Source organism: Mastomys coucha, unplaced genomic scaffold, assembly GCF_008632895.1.
Source record: "Mastomys coucha isolate ucsf_1 unplaced genomic scaffold, UCSF_Mcou_1 pScaffold5, whole genome shotgun sequence".
Classification (NCBI taxonomy): Eukaryota; Metazoa; Chordata; class Mammalia; order Rodentia; family Muridae; genus Mastomys; species Mastomys coucha.
Genome location: NW_022196911.1, coordinates 7,025,887 through 7,042,111, shown reverse-complemented (window position 1 = coordinate 7,042,111; position 16,225 = coordinate 7,025,887). Strand labels below are relative to the sequence as shown.

The following is a 16,225-nucleotide window of genomic DNA, read 5'->3' as shown; positions in this document are numbered from 1 at the left end:
CATCTCTATAATATAATCGTCAGGTAAGGAAAGTGGCAGCAGATGGTCGCATCATAAGGCAACTGTGGAAGGGGCCCACTGTCTGCAGGGAGGAGAGGGCGTGTGCTCTGTGCTCTCAGGCCATGAAAGGCTGGGACACAGCCACAGACAGATCAGACAGAGCCATTCTCTGCTTGTCACCAGCTTGCTACTGCCCTCCTGCTGCTCACTCTAGTCCCTTAACTTTCCCAGTCTCTGGGAGGGAACAGGCACTGAACTCAGCTTTCATCTTCTGAGAGAATACTGACCAGCCTGCTGCTCCAAACCAGGCCACAAGCACCTCTCCTATCAGCAGCTCTTCTCCCCCATCTAATGCACAGCTGAGGGACGGAGAGCGAGGGCGGGAGCTCCTGAATCCGGTGGCCGCACACCTGGGGTATCGGGGACAAGTCACCTTTTCTGATTTACTCTTCTAGCGTAAAGTACGCTTTACAGGGAACCAACCTGGGCAGCAGTGGGTAAGGGTCTTCTCACCTGCTGTGCCCACCTAGTGGGACTTCTGATGGGCTCCCCACCATGAAGCTTGAGGGTGTAGGTGACCTGGGAACCCTCTTTCCCCGGGAGCACTTAACTGCAGCTATGCCAGTGAGGGTGGACAGACTCCCCCAGACAGACAAGGATCCCCAAAGGACTGAAAGAGTTATAAAAATATACAAAGATATATTTTTTATTCTGCCATTTTTCATATTTTTAAGAAAGAAATTAGTATTAATTACCTGACATTGGGTAAGAACTAGAAGATCATAGGTAATGTATAAATTACGATTCTATGTAAAATACCAGGAGGAGGCACCCCTATTTCTTCATTCAAAATCTTGATAAATTTAAGTATTTTCCAAAAATAGACATTTCCGTTGGGTAACTAATATGTTGAAATGAACAATAAAGGCCATCCTGAGCAACAATGCATTTAGGCTGGCTAATGACGAAAACAGGTTTTGTCAACTTCTTTCTTTTTGGTTTTCTTCCTTTTCTCTCTCTTATGATTGGGGGTGGGGGATTGAATTGCATTGCCCCAGGTCAAAAAGAAGCACTTCGGAGTTCTCTTGTGTTCCACTCTGGTCTACATAACGGGGAAGCGGCCGAGGGCCTGCCTCAGCTTTTCTGCGATCTGGAGAAAAACGAGAACAGTTGAGACATTTCCATCCCGAGATATTACAACTGAACAGTGTTCCATCCGCCTCTTCGGAGTTAAACATAACCTTGTCAAATCCTTTAGTTGGTCTGTTAATCTCTTCTGTAGCCACTGGGACTGCACTGGGGGGACCTTCACCACTGTACCTGCTGTTCTCAGTGGGTTCCATGGTGTGTGAGAAACCCTGTTCCTGTCCCCACCTGCCCAGCCAGGTCCGTGGCCAGGCTGGTAGGACCTATACTTTCAGACTATCCCCTTCTCCAGAAAGCAGGATGATAGCTTGGGCTATCATGCCTACCCAGGGTCCCCTTCTTTTCTGGACAAGTGTGAACACTCAAGACTCCCTGTTGTGAAGGTAGAGGGTATGTGGAGTCTGCATCTCTGACAGCCCAGGGTGCACTGTGAATCTGCTATCACTAGGCACACATGTGCATGGGGGGAGTGTTGGGAGGGGACACTTACTGTTTCATAGAACTGCACTTGCTGCTCCAGGTAGAGGCGGATGACGCTGTTGTAATCATAGATCCGGTTACTGTGAAAGTGATTCATCTCAGCTGCAACAAAATTAGTACACAGGGATTAGTTCCCAGAAAGACTTCAAATAACAACATGAGATTTCTCTGCTTGCCTAAGACTCAGCAGCAGGACTTAATCTGGCTGCTTCTATGAAGCACCAGTTCTCAGCTCAACTCTATCAAGAGCCTAGAAACACGCTGACACCTTGTCTAGCAATGGATGGCTGTCATTGATTAGCATGCTGAATTCCACTGACAGCCTCAGTCTGCCCAGGCATGTGTCTGCCAGCCATCACCAGACACAGAGACAGCCATGTGCTGCTCTCGTCTCTCTGACAAAGGCACACCTCTAGAAATCAGCTGTTTTCTTTCTACTAACTAAATTACGTCTAAATGACACCCACAAGCCTCCGCTAGATTCCATGGTCCCGGAGCACAGAGGTTACAGACCTCTATAAGCTGAACTTTTGGAATTTAAAATATATTAATTTATGCATTTTTAAAAGTTGTAGAAGTGTGCTCTGTCTACATGCACACCTGCATGCCAGAAGATGGCATCAGATTCCTTTACAGATGGTTGTGAGCCACCATGTGGTTGCTGGGAATTGAACTCAGGACCTCTGGAAGAGCAGCCAGTGTTCTTAACCACTGAGCCATCCCACCAGCTCTGAACTTTGAAATTTAATACAACAGTGTGATATTAAAGGCTATTAACAGTCTGTCGCTTAGAAGTAATGATGTATAGGTATAATCACCCACAGCTATCCCAAGTTCATCTGTAAAGTAAAATGCTGCCTATAAGCAGACAGACATTTTAAATTAGCTTTGAATTTCACTGGGACTCACATTTGGATTTCTACCACCAAGCAGGTTTAATGCTGTGGTTTGGGAGCAGCTCTCCACAGTTATTCCCGACCCTTTCTCTTACCTTGCAAAGCATACGACATGGTGCCAACTCTCTTCACCATGGCCTGCTTATCTTGGGGGGTGATTTTACTAGTTGCAACCAGTTTATCACTTTCTTTCACTTTTTCTATTGCTCCCTGGAAAACACATAAATGTAACAGTAGACATTTAAGAAGACAAAGCAAAATGCACTAGTCATTAGCTTAAGATGTAACAATGCTACACTCTGCAGGCATGGCACAGAGCAGAACATCCCAGACCAAGTCCCTCCAAGTCCCTCCAAGCCAGAAGGCTTGCTCCTGAACACTGTAATAAAGCTAGAATGTGCAGCGCTATACACTGTGATACGAGAAACAAACAGAACTCTGTCCATGTAAGGTTCTGCGCTGCTGGTATCCAGAGTACACAGAGGAGAAGGGATGAGAGGTCAGAAAGCCGCTCAAGCTGTCCCATGGACACTGGTCCTCTCTCTGCTGCCATGACACAACATTTGAGCAGGGCTGGGGTGCACACACTGCAGGGCTTTCCTTTGTTGTTTGTGAGAGGTGCTGGATTGTGTAATCTCAGATGGAAGTGGCTGTAAACAGTGTCGCCAGTCCTTACCCGGCTCCAGCACACCACTCAGTATTTATGTCCGTCTGCAAAGAAACAACTCCACCGTGATGTGTAAAGGAGGCGCCATGCCTGAACCTCCAACTCTGCTGCCAGAAGTTCTGACAAGAGCAACCCCCTGAGTTTCATAATAAGTTATCTGAATTACACAAAAATTTTTTGTGCTGCTCCTTCATGATTCTTCATGGAGCACTGCTAAGATCACAGACCAGCCCTTTGCAGAGATTTTCCTAACAAATCCAAGGGCGTCTCAAGACACTAGAGTACCACACAGACTCTAAGAGGAAATGTTAATCAGAATTAAATCATCAAGATCTACCAACCAATTTTTTTTAGTTTTAAAACTTTATGGTGGGACTTAGTTTACTATGCCTTCATCTTCTTTTTGAGACAGGGTCACACTGTGTAGTCCTGTCTGGCTTGGGACTTATTTGTAGACCAGGCTGGCCTCAAACTCACCGCTGGGATTACAGGCATGCACTTTCTTGTGGATACATGTAGGATCTAAGCAACCACGGCAATGCTGTGTGCCTGGAAGTTCCTGCGAGCATGGTGGCTTACCTTGTGGGCACCAATGATGTCTGGGAAGCAGCCAAGAAAGCCTTTGTATTCGTGGTTGCACTCCATCAGGAAGTGGAGGTCCTTCTTTGGCTATAACGAGACACAGGCTGGCTGTTACTGGTGGAGGGATTTAGAAAATCAAGAAGAAACTAAAGAGAGGTGATGCCCACATCCTCCTGTGTGACAGAGTAGTGAGTGCTGCTGCTTTACTGAAATGCTCTCACTATCTAGGGTCTGGCTGGTCTGGAACTCACTAAGCAGACCAGGCTGGTCTTGAGCTCACATAGCTTTTCCTGCCTCTGGCTCCTGAGTGCTGAGATTAAAGGTGTGTGCCATCATGTCCATCTATGCCACCACCCTGGGGCATCAAGTCTCTGCAGGATTAGGGGCATCTTCTCCCACTAAGGCCCTCTGCTACGTATGTGCCCAGGGCCATTTTTAATCAATAAAATACAGGCATAAAAATTATAACAAGCAAAAACGTTACAGTTTAATTTCTATATTTTAATGAACACTATAAAAACATTACCTACATTCCTGAGGCTCATCCAAGGCACTTCACAGATGAGGAAAGCAAGCTTAGTGAGGGTAGGCAGCAGTGCAAGCGCTAAGCCAGGGCTCCTCATCCACAGCTGAGAGTGGATCAGGGGCACTGATGCCAGCTTAGCTCACATCCATCCCCATGGATGGATGTGAGCTTTTTTGGAGGGTGCTGGGATCAAATTCTGAGCCTTACAGATATGAACAGCAATCTAGGCCAAGTACCACTGAGCCACAGACCCCTACCTCACTTAGATTCTTTTTCTTTGTCTTTTTGAGAAAGGGTCTTACTATTGAGATCAGCTTAGAACTCCCCATGTAGCCCAGGCTAGCCTTGAACTCAACGCTATCCCCTTACTCCAGCCTCCCAAGTTCTAGTATTACAGGTGTAAGCTATATAGCTTCATTTGGATTTCTTAATGGGATATTTGTCTACTGTAGCTTAACTGAAAAAAACATTATCACCAAATAAAATGAACAAAAAGCCACAGAGACAGAAAGGCTACAGCTGTTTGGGTTTAAATAACAAATGTGAGTTGGAGAGTGATTCCAGCAGTACCTGCTCTGCCACAAGGCTGGCAATCTCCTCGTAAGTCTTCCCAGCTTCTGTGATTGCATCATTAAGGTCGGTCTCTCCTGAAATAGACGGCAGTCTTGGAAGCGACTATACTGTGTTACACATATTTCCCCTACACTTACGGTTTCTGTTACAGACTTTATTGATAGTTTTTAGTGTAGAAAATTTAAAAACTGTCAAGGTTGGTGAGAATCCCCATCCCCCATCCTTTGGTTCGCAGACAGCAGATGGTGGCTGTGCTGGCTAGCTTTTAATATCAACTTGACATAAGCTGTAGAGTCATTGGAAGAAGAAGCCTCAGCTGAGAAAATGTTCTTTTTGGGTTGGCCTGGGTGCATTTTCCTCACTAATGATCACTGCAGGAGGGCCCAGCTTACTGTGGGTGGCTCCACCCCCTAGGCTGGTGGTCCTCAGTGCTATACAAAAGGTGGCTAAGCTAGCTAGGAGGCACAGGCCAGTAGACAGAGTTCCTCCATGGCCTCTGCAACAGTTCCTGCCCTGACTTTCCTCAATGACGGACTGAGATGTAGAACTATAAGCTAAAACAAATGCTTTCCTCCAAGTGGCTTCTGACCAGTGTTTGATCACAGCAATAGAAACCCTAACTAAGACAGTGACCATCTTTTCCCATCTAGGCCCTGTGTTCCCTGTTTCTCTTTTCCTGGAACATACATCATTTTATATGCAATCTTTAAAGAACAAGGATACTGTGCTGCACACCTAGGAAAAGGTCATTGCTCTGCTCTCAGGAGGAGTCAGTGTGTGGGCCTCCAGCACCTCAGGCAGGCTCTTTGAGCCAGTGTGCAAAGGCAGTGCACACACAAGACAGGATGGTGTGTTCCTTAACTCGGGACTCTTGTCACCCCTGTCTTTTGTGCAGTGTTAGGAAAATGAGTCATGCATGCCCTTCAGTTCACTCTACACTCAATTTCTTGGTGATACACACTCCTCTGTCCCTCCCGTGCCCTCACATGGGCCCCTAGGCCTGGAGACTTTACCAGATCCAGATTCAGTTTCTGGCTAAACCTAGTTTTCGAGCTTCCAGAAGCAGCCTCGATCATCTGACAGAACTGCGCCTTTCTCTGCCATTGCTCCTTTGTTCTTCTTTATAACACTTCTATCAGGAACCATTGCTTTGCCAAGCCCCTGCCCACCACCAAGTGACATCTGAACAGGGAAAGCAGCACCAATGCTTGTCCTTCATTACAGTTTGAGCTGCAGATGGAGCCCGCACTCCCTCAAAGGCACTGGGATTACATTCCAAGGATCTTACTAATTCTGGTATGCATATGTGTACTATACTTCATTCCATAGCAATTACTGTTTTCACCAATGGCCCAATTTTCTTCCTTGGCCAGGGCGAGGCTCCTCAAATGTGCACCTAAGGGAGGCACCTGGCTCACTTTGGTGAGAAGTGCCAAGAGACATACTGTGCTCCTACATGTGGGTGCCGTCCTTACACCTTCTCATGGCTGTCTTAGCCCAGACATCTCCATGGGAGGTTCTCCAAGACTATGGAAGGTTTCATGGTTAGGCAGGGTCATGCCAGCCATTATTACCCTGTTCTAGTGTTACTATCCATATTGTCGTGGATGCAGCCAGAGAGTTATCTGATGTAAGTAAGGCATCTGTAGGATCCAAACTCATTTAATGATGAGAAGACCAAACTGGGCAGCCCTGCTCTGGGATAGGCTCAACACCACTGAGCACTGTCTTAAGGAACACCAAACTGGGCAGCCCTGCTCTGGGATAGTGCTCAACACCACTGAGCACTGTCTTAAGGAACACCAAACTGGGGCAGCCCTGCTCTGGGATAGTGCTCAACACCACTGAGCACTGTCTTAAAACAGATGCCAACCAAAGGAACTTGAGGAACTCTTTAAAAACAACAGTTTTACTAAACTTAATGATAAAAGTCATAAAATATACTGAGCACATTTAATACTTGCCAGAGTGTCCCGTGCAATGTAAATATCAACTGCTCATTGATTGACAGCAGTGACAGTACAGGCAGCTCTCGGTACTCTCAGCAGGCACCCTGAGGCTCACTTTGCTGCACCATCTTCTCTTTCCTCTGCTCAGGAAGAGTAAGTCCATGTGCTCTAAAGCACAGCAGGGTGACAGTTTACCGGAGCCTATGTATGCTTTATGGACATCCACACCAGGGCTTTATATATAAAATTCTAAGTTGAGGAAATACCTCTATATGTGCACCATATAACACACACAAGTGCTCAAGTAATTCGAGGGGGACAATTACTGTACAGTTCCTAACAAGGAAAAGTATAAACAACTACAGCCATACCTTGATAACCACTGGAGCTGAAGACTGCTGCTAAGCTCTGCAGAGCCTTCCCTATCTTCTGATACTCCTTGGGTAAGGCTGGAAGGAATTGATAACTGATTAGTTCTCGGAGCAGTCTGAAGTGCATTCACTTCAGTGCAAGTTCTCTGGCAGTGACTCAGAAAAAAACATTCAAATGATTGAAAATAGCTATGAAATACTGATGAAATGATTTTTCAACTACTGATTTCTTTAATTAACTGTATATTATTTTTAACCAACTGCTCAACTAGCAGTGGATTTTATTATGATCAGCCCACCCCCACACTCATTCACTGGATGGCACACAGGGAAAGAGGCCCACTTACAAGACTCCTAGCTTTCAAAGCCCACTCACGTGCATGTGGCCATCACAATGACCAGAGACACCATTTCCATATGGAAGGTTTGGCAAATATGGCTCAGTGTGGCAACAGAGGCTCAAGAGGAGGGTATGCGCAGCCTCAGCTATGGGACGCGAGGGCTAAGTGACACCTATGGGTCCAGGCTTGGATCTGAAGAGCATCCTGGAGCCTTCAGAAACCCTCATCCCAGGCCACCTGTGCATTCGCACAGACTCCCTGAGCTCAGCTGCAGGGTCTCTTCAGTGACACGTTTATTCTTCATCTCTGATCTGCCTGCTCTGCGCTATTTACCACATACAGTTTTCACTGTACAGACCTGAGGTTACAATAAACTACAACTGTGCAGCTAAAATAACTCAGTACTTTTAAAGTTGAATTATCTATTTGCATTTCATTGTCTTCTTTCTTTTTTTTTTCTGTCATGCTGGGGACTAAGCCCAGGGCCTCACAGTGCTGAGGCGCCTGCACCTCACTTCTTCCCTGGCCTTCCTCTACAGAGGACACTGTCCCTGCATGCTTCACTTATTCTGTCCTGGGAACCCACAGCTGCACAATTTTGGGGATACAGGGAGGGGAAAAAAAGCTCAGCAACATGGAAGTCCACAGAAAGGACAGGAAGAAAGAAATTCTTAATCCCATGGCTAATGTACCATGTCTCTTTGTAGTGGCCTAGTCTGACACATCTATTGTATTTTGTACCAAGTATATAGGCTATTTCCTTAAAAAAAAAAAATCACCAGGTTTTGCGGAGGCCTCCCACATCCTAGAAGAGGCACATGACGACTGGAAGCAGGCCAGAGCTGGTCTTCTATTTCATCTTGTGATTATGTATATTACTTGAAAGGCTAAAGCCAGGCAATCAAAGAGTGTTAGAAGCCAGCTTGGGCTACACAGACCCTTCTCAAATACTAAAGCAAAGCAAAACAAAACCAACCAAACAAGAAGTAACCTCTAAGTATGCAGAAAGATGAGCTCCCCAGAGATTGCTCATGACACCTTAAACTCTAGTAAGGTGTTTTTTTTTGACATTTCTTGAGCCACCTTTGTTATGCTCATTCTTCTGGTTTTAACTAGTGAAGACCAAATCACAGCACTTACGCCCAGTGCAGCGCTTCCAGTGCTCCTGCCCCACGGTCAGCAGCTCCTTCACACCATCATCCATAGCCTTGGTGAACTTCCCCACAGCATCACACTTCTGTTCTCTGGGAGTAGAGACAGCTGTCAGTCACATCAGCATTGCCAGAGAAACAAAGACCAAACACAATGTCTGCAAGCTTGAGGCCATGGGTTTGATCCCAAGTACCACCCCAAAAGAGATTCCTGCTTTGTTGAGCACTCCATGGATGTCAGTGGCTCTGTGCCACTTCATGTCTTCAGATTTTACTGAAGACAACCAGCATGATGCCAGCAATGGGACAGACCTTAAGGAGGTGGGGCTTAACCTGCTGCGGCAGGTGGGACTTCCGTGGACACCATCTAATGGCAAACTCCACTCAGCCATCAATACCTTTATTAGTATGAGAATTACAGCTGCTGCCACCCTGGCCAAGACAGTGAGCCCAAGAAGGCATGCAGACCGAGAAGGAAAGCCAGGCAGCGGCTCTTACATTTCTATTAAGTCCAAGTCAGGAGCCTCTGGTTCCATGGTGGAAAATATCATAACCCCCACTAGTTCGTCTTTCTCGGCCTTCCTCTTCCCAGTCTTCCATTCCTGAAAGAGAGGACAGAGCAGTGTTACAGCACCTCAGGCCAGTGCCCAGCATACCTCAGCATCACTGTGTAGGCACAGGCACGTCTTAGGAGACATGTCTCTTGGAGTGGACAGACTCAGGCACATCCCTTTTGCAATGGCTTCCAACATAAACACAGACTATAAATATCCTCTATGAGACTCTTGGACAAAACTGTCTTATCTCTTTGAAAAGATATTAATTTTTCATGTTATATGTATGTACGGGCCTGAGTGTAAGTATGTGCACTATATGTACGGGGCACACTGAGTAAGAGGGCATGTGACCCATAGACCCTGCAGATGAGGTGAGGCTGGCTGGTCAGTGAGACCCACTTTTCTCTACTTCCTCAGCTCTGGCGTTCCAAGGCCTTGTCACCATGCAAGACTAGCTCATCTTGGTGTCTTTTCTGGGTTTCCCTAGCTCCCATTGTTGAGCCTCTTGGCTGCTCTTTTCCTTTGATTTTTCACACATCTTAGGCCCTTTTAAAATTCTACCAGTTGATTAAATGCAAAAATAACTTGGTAACATTTTTCTCTGGGTCATACTGTATTTAGCACTTGCTGTTACTTCTGAACTGGCCCCTGGTTACACTCTTCAGTGTTTTACGAATTCTGTGTAAAGTTATAAAGGAAATGTCTCTGAAGAATAAAAGGTACAGACACAATGTGAGCCATCAGGAGAGGGCTACTTCCAAAGCCAACGAGGAGGAGCCAGAAGGCAGCTTCCCCTTGCTTTTCACAAGGAAGTGATGAGCATTCGCTGAGTACCTGCGAGGCAGCAGGCAGCCAGAGAGCAGCCTTTACTGAGGTCTTCCACCTCTCATATGGCTGAGGGTCCTACTTTCTTTTCCTTCATGGTACTGAGACACTGGGAGCCCAGAGACTCAGGCAATGTATGCAGCCCACTGTCCTCTCAAGGCTCACATTTGGGGTTTATCCTCCCCACAGCTGGCTGTGTAGTGTGTGTGTGTGTGTGTGTGTGAGGGAGGGAGGTGATACATGTGCCAGCACATATGTGAAAGGCAGAGGATGTCTTGGGTGGCCTGCTCTATCTACCACTTTACAGCTTATTCCTCTGAGACAGCCTCTCACTGACCTTGGAGCTAGGATGGCAGTCAGCAAGTTCCAACAATCTGTTTCCACACCTCAAAAGGCTGGGGTTACAGGTGTGTGCTGTCATGTGAGCACTGGGGATCTGAACTCAGGGCCTCATGCTTGTGCCCTGAGCCCTGAGTCCATTTTATAGAGCACACTGGAAAACATGCCACGGAGAAGCCTATTTGTTCTTCATCTGTGCCCCACCCATCCCGGGGCTAACTACTCCAGTGCACAGATGCCTGCTGGCAGGCAGTTCTTTCTCACTGAACAGCACTCTTCCTATATCTGGGATTTAGGTTCCTGTCCCTTCCTGTTTTGGGGGGAGGACTGACAAATAACCAAGATTGCTTTGGCCTGTTTCAGACGTAAATTCACTGTGACTCTACCAAGCAGTACTTCCTTATGACTGCGGTACTAAGCTACACCTGCCTTCTCATCTCTGAAAGTCAGGAACTGCTGAAAAACTTCACTTTCTGACACCACGGGGTGCCGGCACATCCTGGTCATCCAAGCCTGGAGCCTCTCCATACGCATTTTGATAAATTCCTCTTCAAAGCGACCTACAAGAGAAAACACCAAGAGTGATGACAAACAACTCCTTGTAAAGAGTGTTATACCATAGCTCCTGTGAGTACTGGATACTTGGCAGAAAGCTATTCTGTAAAAGGTTCAGAAATTCACAAGAAGTATGCTAGATGATTTTCTATATGTATGTATGTGAGCATAGCACATGTGTGTGATATATGGATGATGTGTGTGTGTGCACATGTACCCACACATGGGTTTATGGAGGCCATAGGATGATGCTAGGCATCTTGTTCCATCACTCTGTACCTCATCTCTTTAGGACAGGTCTGTTGCTGACCTAAAGCTATAAAGCTAGGTTGGCAGCCAGATGCCTCAGCCCTCCTCCTGTCTCTATCCCTATAGTGTTAGTGCTGGGCTCACAGCACGGTGTGGGCATGCCTGGCTTCTTATGTAAGTGCAGGAGATGTGAGCTCAGGTCCTTGTGCCACATACCAACTGTTCTTATCCACTGAGCCATCTCCCTAGCCCTGACTCTTTAGTTTTCAAGAATGAAATTCCAGGGCTGGAGAGATGGCTCAGTGGCTAAGGGCACTAACTGCTTTTTCAGATGACCGTAGTCTGGTTCCCAGCACCTACATTGTGGCTCACAACCCCCTACAACTTCAGTGATCTGAAACCGTTTCTGGCCTCCATGGGCTGTTCTAGGGGATCCAGTACTTCTTCTGCATGTGCACAGTGCATATACATACACTCAGGCACATACACACAAAATAATAAATACATTTTATAAATGAATGAAATTTCAGTTTAACACATCAACAAATATTATTGTTGACAAGACTAACAACAATGTTAACTACAAAGAAACATCTCAAAATGAAAAACAATCTCTAGTTTATAAACTGTTCTTAGGCCAGTTCCTGGGCGGGCTTTATGGGCAATAAAGGAGTGGCAAGTGAAGCTACCATGTCATTCTTATAAGGTAAAGAGGCTTTAGCAGTTACATAACATGTCTAGTTAGTTATAATGTAATATTGAAGCATGTAAGCATTTAACATTTGTACTCAGTACTTTGGTAAAGTAACTCTGGCATGTCTATAAAGTAACACATGGCACATTTATAATAGAACACACAGGAGGCTGTCAGAAGTTGTTAGTGGCCAGCCTAGGTTACACAGGCAAACCTTGCCTAAAAATTAATACACACACGCACACATAGGCACATACACACAGGGGTAGGATGAGGGGGTGAGTGTGCACATTCCCTGAAGACTGTAACTTTGTTCTCTCTCTTTTTTTTTTTTTGCTGTTTTTAGTTATTATTTTTAAAAAATTTGTATGTGTGTGAGTGTTTGCCTGCATACATATATCTATATACCACATGTGTCCCTAGTGCCCAAGGAGGCCAGAAGATGGTGTCAGACCCCTTGGAACTAATTGCTAGGCAATTATGAACCACTATCTGAATGCTGGGAACTGAACACAGGTTCTCTGAAAAGCAGCAAGTGTTCTCTGCCACTGAGCTATCTCTCCAGCCCCTCTATTTTGTCTTAGGTTAAAGGGCAAAGGCAATCATCCCATGACCATACCTAGCCTAGAGCTAACAGCCATGTTAACACAAGCAGACAGCCTGGCAAGCAGGGCACAACCAACATCAATCAAGAAAGACTTTAGGATTCTATGAAACAAACTCAGCATCAGCCCAGAGTCTGAAGACAGGAATCCTAACACAGCTTGGGTAGGACCTCAACTAACCATCCCCAAGAACCACCAGGAAGCTGTATAATGCCAACAAAACAACCATAGTCCTGCTCTGGAAGTGAGTACACTGTAGCTGTCTTCAGACACACCACAAGAGGACATGGATCCCATTATAGATGGTTATGAACTGCCATGTGGTTGCTGGGAATTGAACTCAGGACCTCTGGAAGAGCAGTCAGTGGTCTTACTGCTGAGTTATCTCTCCAGCCCAACAGTGTCTTTTGCTTAAAAAACTACTCAACTTCCACCAAGAACTGTGAGACTTTGTGGCATCCGGGCTGTTCCACTTCTCTACTACTGTATATCTCCCTTGTCCTCAGAGGCCATGCCAGGCAAAGCAGACTGGAGATCAGCTGTACAGATCAGTTGCAGCATCTCTGCCATAGGAAGAGAAAGCTCACATGATGTGGAGAGAGGGAGAGACGACCATGCTCGCTAGCACTGGTGGCAGGATCAACCTTAGAGGTGACAGGAAGAGCCAGTGGCTGTGTGTAGCCAAGATGGCAGAACCAAGCACATGCTAGGCTAACGTTCTTTAGAACAGGGGGACCAGATTGTGCCGAAGCCACATGCTTCTGCCCAACCATGAGTCTGAATACATGCAAGGAAGATAAAGAAGGGCCTAGGGAGGAAATGAAACATGGTGAAGTACTACCGGCTATACAGTAGGTTAAGGTAGCGGGATTACCTGGGTCTAGAAGTTTGGGGTAAGCCTGGGTGTTAGTTTTGACTTTTTAAAAAAAAGCTTATTTTCTTGTTGCCATGTGTCTCTCAACAAAGTGAAGATCGGTAAAGGTGTAAGACCAATGAAGCATTGTAAAGCTAGCTATGTAAGCCTCCTGTCACTGTCTGTTGGGCTTTATTTACATTCCCTCCAAACATCATGTGTCTTCCCATGGGTCGTGCCTTACCATACCTTAGCGAAACTCTACGTGAGTCTGCATCAGCTGACATCACTCTGCCAATCAGCCAAAGTCACTGCCAGAACACTACCAGAAGTTTTGTTTGTTTGTTTGGTTTTGTGTTTTTTGTTTTGTTTTGTTTTATGAAGTCACTACAAATGATGACCATTAAGGAATGGCAAGGCATACCAACACCATCTAGCATTGTTCAATGTCCACTGGGTCCTTTTTAATATCATGTATCCTTTCACATGTTTACTTTAGTGAAACATCCTTTTACTTGTGTCCACTTCAGCAAAACATTCCTTCACGTTGTCTGCCTTAGGGAAACATCCTCTCTACTGTGACTACCTCAGGAGAACACCCCTTCACCTGTCTGCCCCAGCAAAACATCACCTGCCCAAAGAAAACCCTAAGTTTCCACTGTGCCTGGGCAAGTCAGTAAGACCTTACTTCCAGAAACAAACAAATACGACCCCTCCCAAATGAATCCAAAGGAAGGACATGGAGAAGTAAAGGCTGGGGATAACTTGAAGTGACCGAGCTCTGAATGCCCTCTTCTGCTCAGAGTTACATCAAGAGGGCAAGGAACACACACCAGCATGGGTTCTGCCCAAGCAATCCCAGGCTTCCTGCTAGTCTGTGTGGAGGAACAAACTTACGATGCCAGTCTTAAACACACAAACATGGAAATAACTGAGCTGTAAGCTAGGTAGAGTTCTGTGGTTCAAGCTAGGCCAATTCTTTATGCAAACAAAATACAAACAACAACTTTCAGGTAGGCAGAATCCAGAGCTGCTAAAACAGATACTTAGCAAGGTCCGGTTTTCATTAAAAAGAAAAATACTTTTAATCCCACACTCAGGAGGCAGAGGCAGGCTGATTGCTGAGTTCAAGGCTAGCTTGGTCTATAGAGCAAGTTCCAGGACAGCTAGGGCTATACAAAGAAACCCTATCTCAAACTACTCCCTATTCTGCTCCCCAAGAAGATTAAATAAGAATAAATAAAACCCTCCTAGAGCTCAGCCAACAAGATAGGATCTATACTTAAGAAAAAAAGCAGTCAACAGAAACATTTACCAAGTGTCGCTAGATGTTGAGTTTACGGACAAAAATCAAAGCAGTCTGTATGTTCAAAGAACTACGATAAAAATTAACAGGCCACATGACCAGCAAGCAATAATCAGAGACCCTAAAGGAGGCAGAATTACAGAATGGGAGTTCTAGAGTTCACAGTGCAGGAACTGGAATAGAAACTTCATCTCAGGAATCAATAGCAGATATAATATGGCAAAGCCAGGCTCTGTAAATCAAGAGCAGCCACATTCTCACACAGCAGAGCTAAGTCACAGAGACTGAAACAGAAACATAGTGTTGACAGTGGCCAGAGTGACCTGCTGTGGGAGTTAGCAGACTTAATGGCTAACTTGCCACATGGACAATGCAGACCAGAAGGCAATGGAAAGACACTCACTACGAAGCATGAAAAACTACAAGCTAAAGATTTTATAACCAGAAACTTACCCTTTAAAAATATAGGCAGAAGGGGCTGGAAAGATGGCTCACTGGTTAGGGGCACTGGATGCTTTTCCAGAGGATCTGGGTTTGAACCCACATGATGGTTCAACAACCATCTGTAATTCCAGTTCCAGGAGATTCAGAGCCCATTTCTAGCTTTTGTGGGCATGAGGCATATGTGGTACACAGATATGCATGCCAGCAAAACACCCATAGTTACAAACACACAGAATAAACAAGTCCAGAAACAAATCACACAAATAAATGGTCGAGTGAATCTGTAAGAAGGGCGGATGCAGTCTACCGGGGAAAGGAGTCTTTCTGAGCATCCGATGCAAACAACTGAAGCTTGACTTCTGCTGTGCTCCTAGCACACAACTCCATCCAAAGCACATCAGACATGCATGCAGAACCCGAGACTATCAACCTTTTAGGAAAATGTATCATGAGCTGCAGTTAGACCAAGAGATTTCATATACAATACCAAAAGCACAATTCATAAACCCCTGACATGCTAGATGCTACGGTTTGAAATGAAATGCCTCCTGCGGACACTGGTGGTCAAGGCTGAGACACCAGCTTGTGGGACTTTAGGTAGAGTGGGTTCCTAGAGTGTCCCCTGGAAAACATCTGTGCCTCCGTCTCTCCACTTTCCGGTCTACCATGCACAGGTGCAGAGAAGCCTCTGATGTGTGAGCCCAAAGCAACCACTCCTTCTTTAATTAAGCTGTTCCTTTCAGGTATTTGTCACCACAAGAGAAAGGCTAAGCAAGACACGGGATTTCTTAAATCCTGTAGGCTTTTGCTACACATTGTTAAGAGAACAAAGAGGCAAGCAATAGTTGAGTAAGCATGTGCACATCACACATCTGAGAGAGAACTGTTTCTAGAACATAGAGAACAAATTCAACAATAAAAAATAGACTAACAAATTCTTTTTTAAAATAGAACCAGTTTTGAACAGCCACTTTACCAAAAAAGACACATGGGTAGGAATAAGTATATGAAAATATTCTCTACACAATCCATCAGTAAGGAAAGAACAAAGCCAGAATGCCATCACATGCCTACAGGACTGGTCAAGTAGAATCAATGAAAAATGGGTATTACCCA

General features: G+C 45.5%; 1 protein-coding gene across 1 annotated transcript in view; it reads right to left on the bottom strand.

Moving 5' to 3' along the window:
- Positions 1-697: 697 nt before the first annotated feature.
- Positions 698-16,225, bottom strand: part of Snx9 (sorting nexin 9) — a 77,132-nt gene continuing 61,604 nt past the window's right edge. Inside the window, exons 10-18 of the mRNA XM_031350677.1 lie at positions 10,833-10,963; positions 9,181-9,284; positions 8,672-8,775; positions 7,191-7,268; positions 4,868-4,944; positions 3,769-3,858; positions 2,618-2,732; positions 1,637-1,728; positions 698-1,150 (exon numbers count right to left, since the gene is read on the bottom strand). Coding sequence (XP_031206537.1) covers positions 1,103-1,150; positions 1,637-1,728; positions 2,618-2,732; positions 3,769-3,858; positions 4,868-4,944; positions 7,191-7,268; positions 8,672-8,775; positions 9,181-9,284; positions 10,833-10,963 — 839 coding nt within the window. The 3' untranslated portion in view covers positions 698-1,102. The remainder of the gene's footprint in view (positions 1,151-1,636; positions 1,729-2,617; positions 2,733-3,768; positions 3,859-4,867; positions 4,945-7,190; positions 7,269-8,671; positions 8,776-9,180; positions 9,285-10,832; positions 10,964-16,225) is intronic.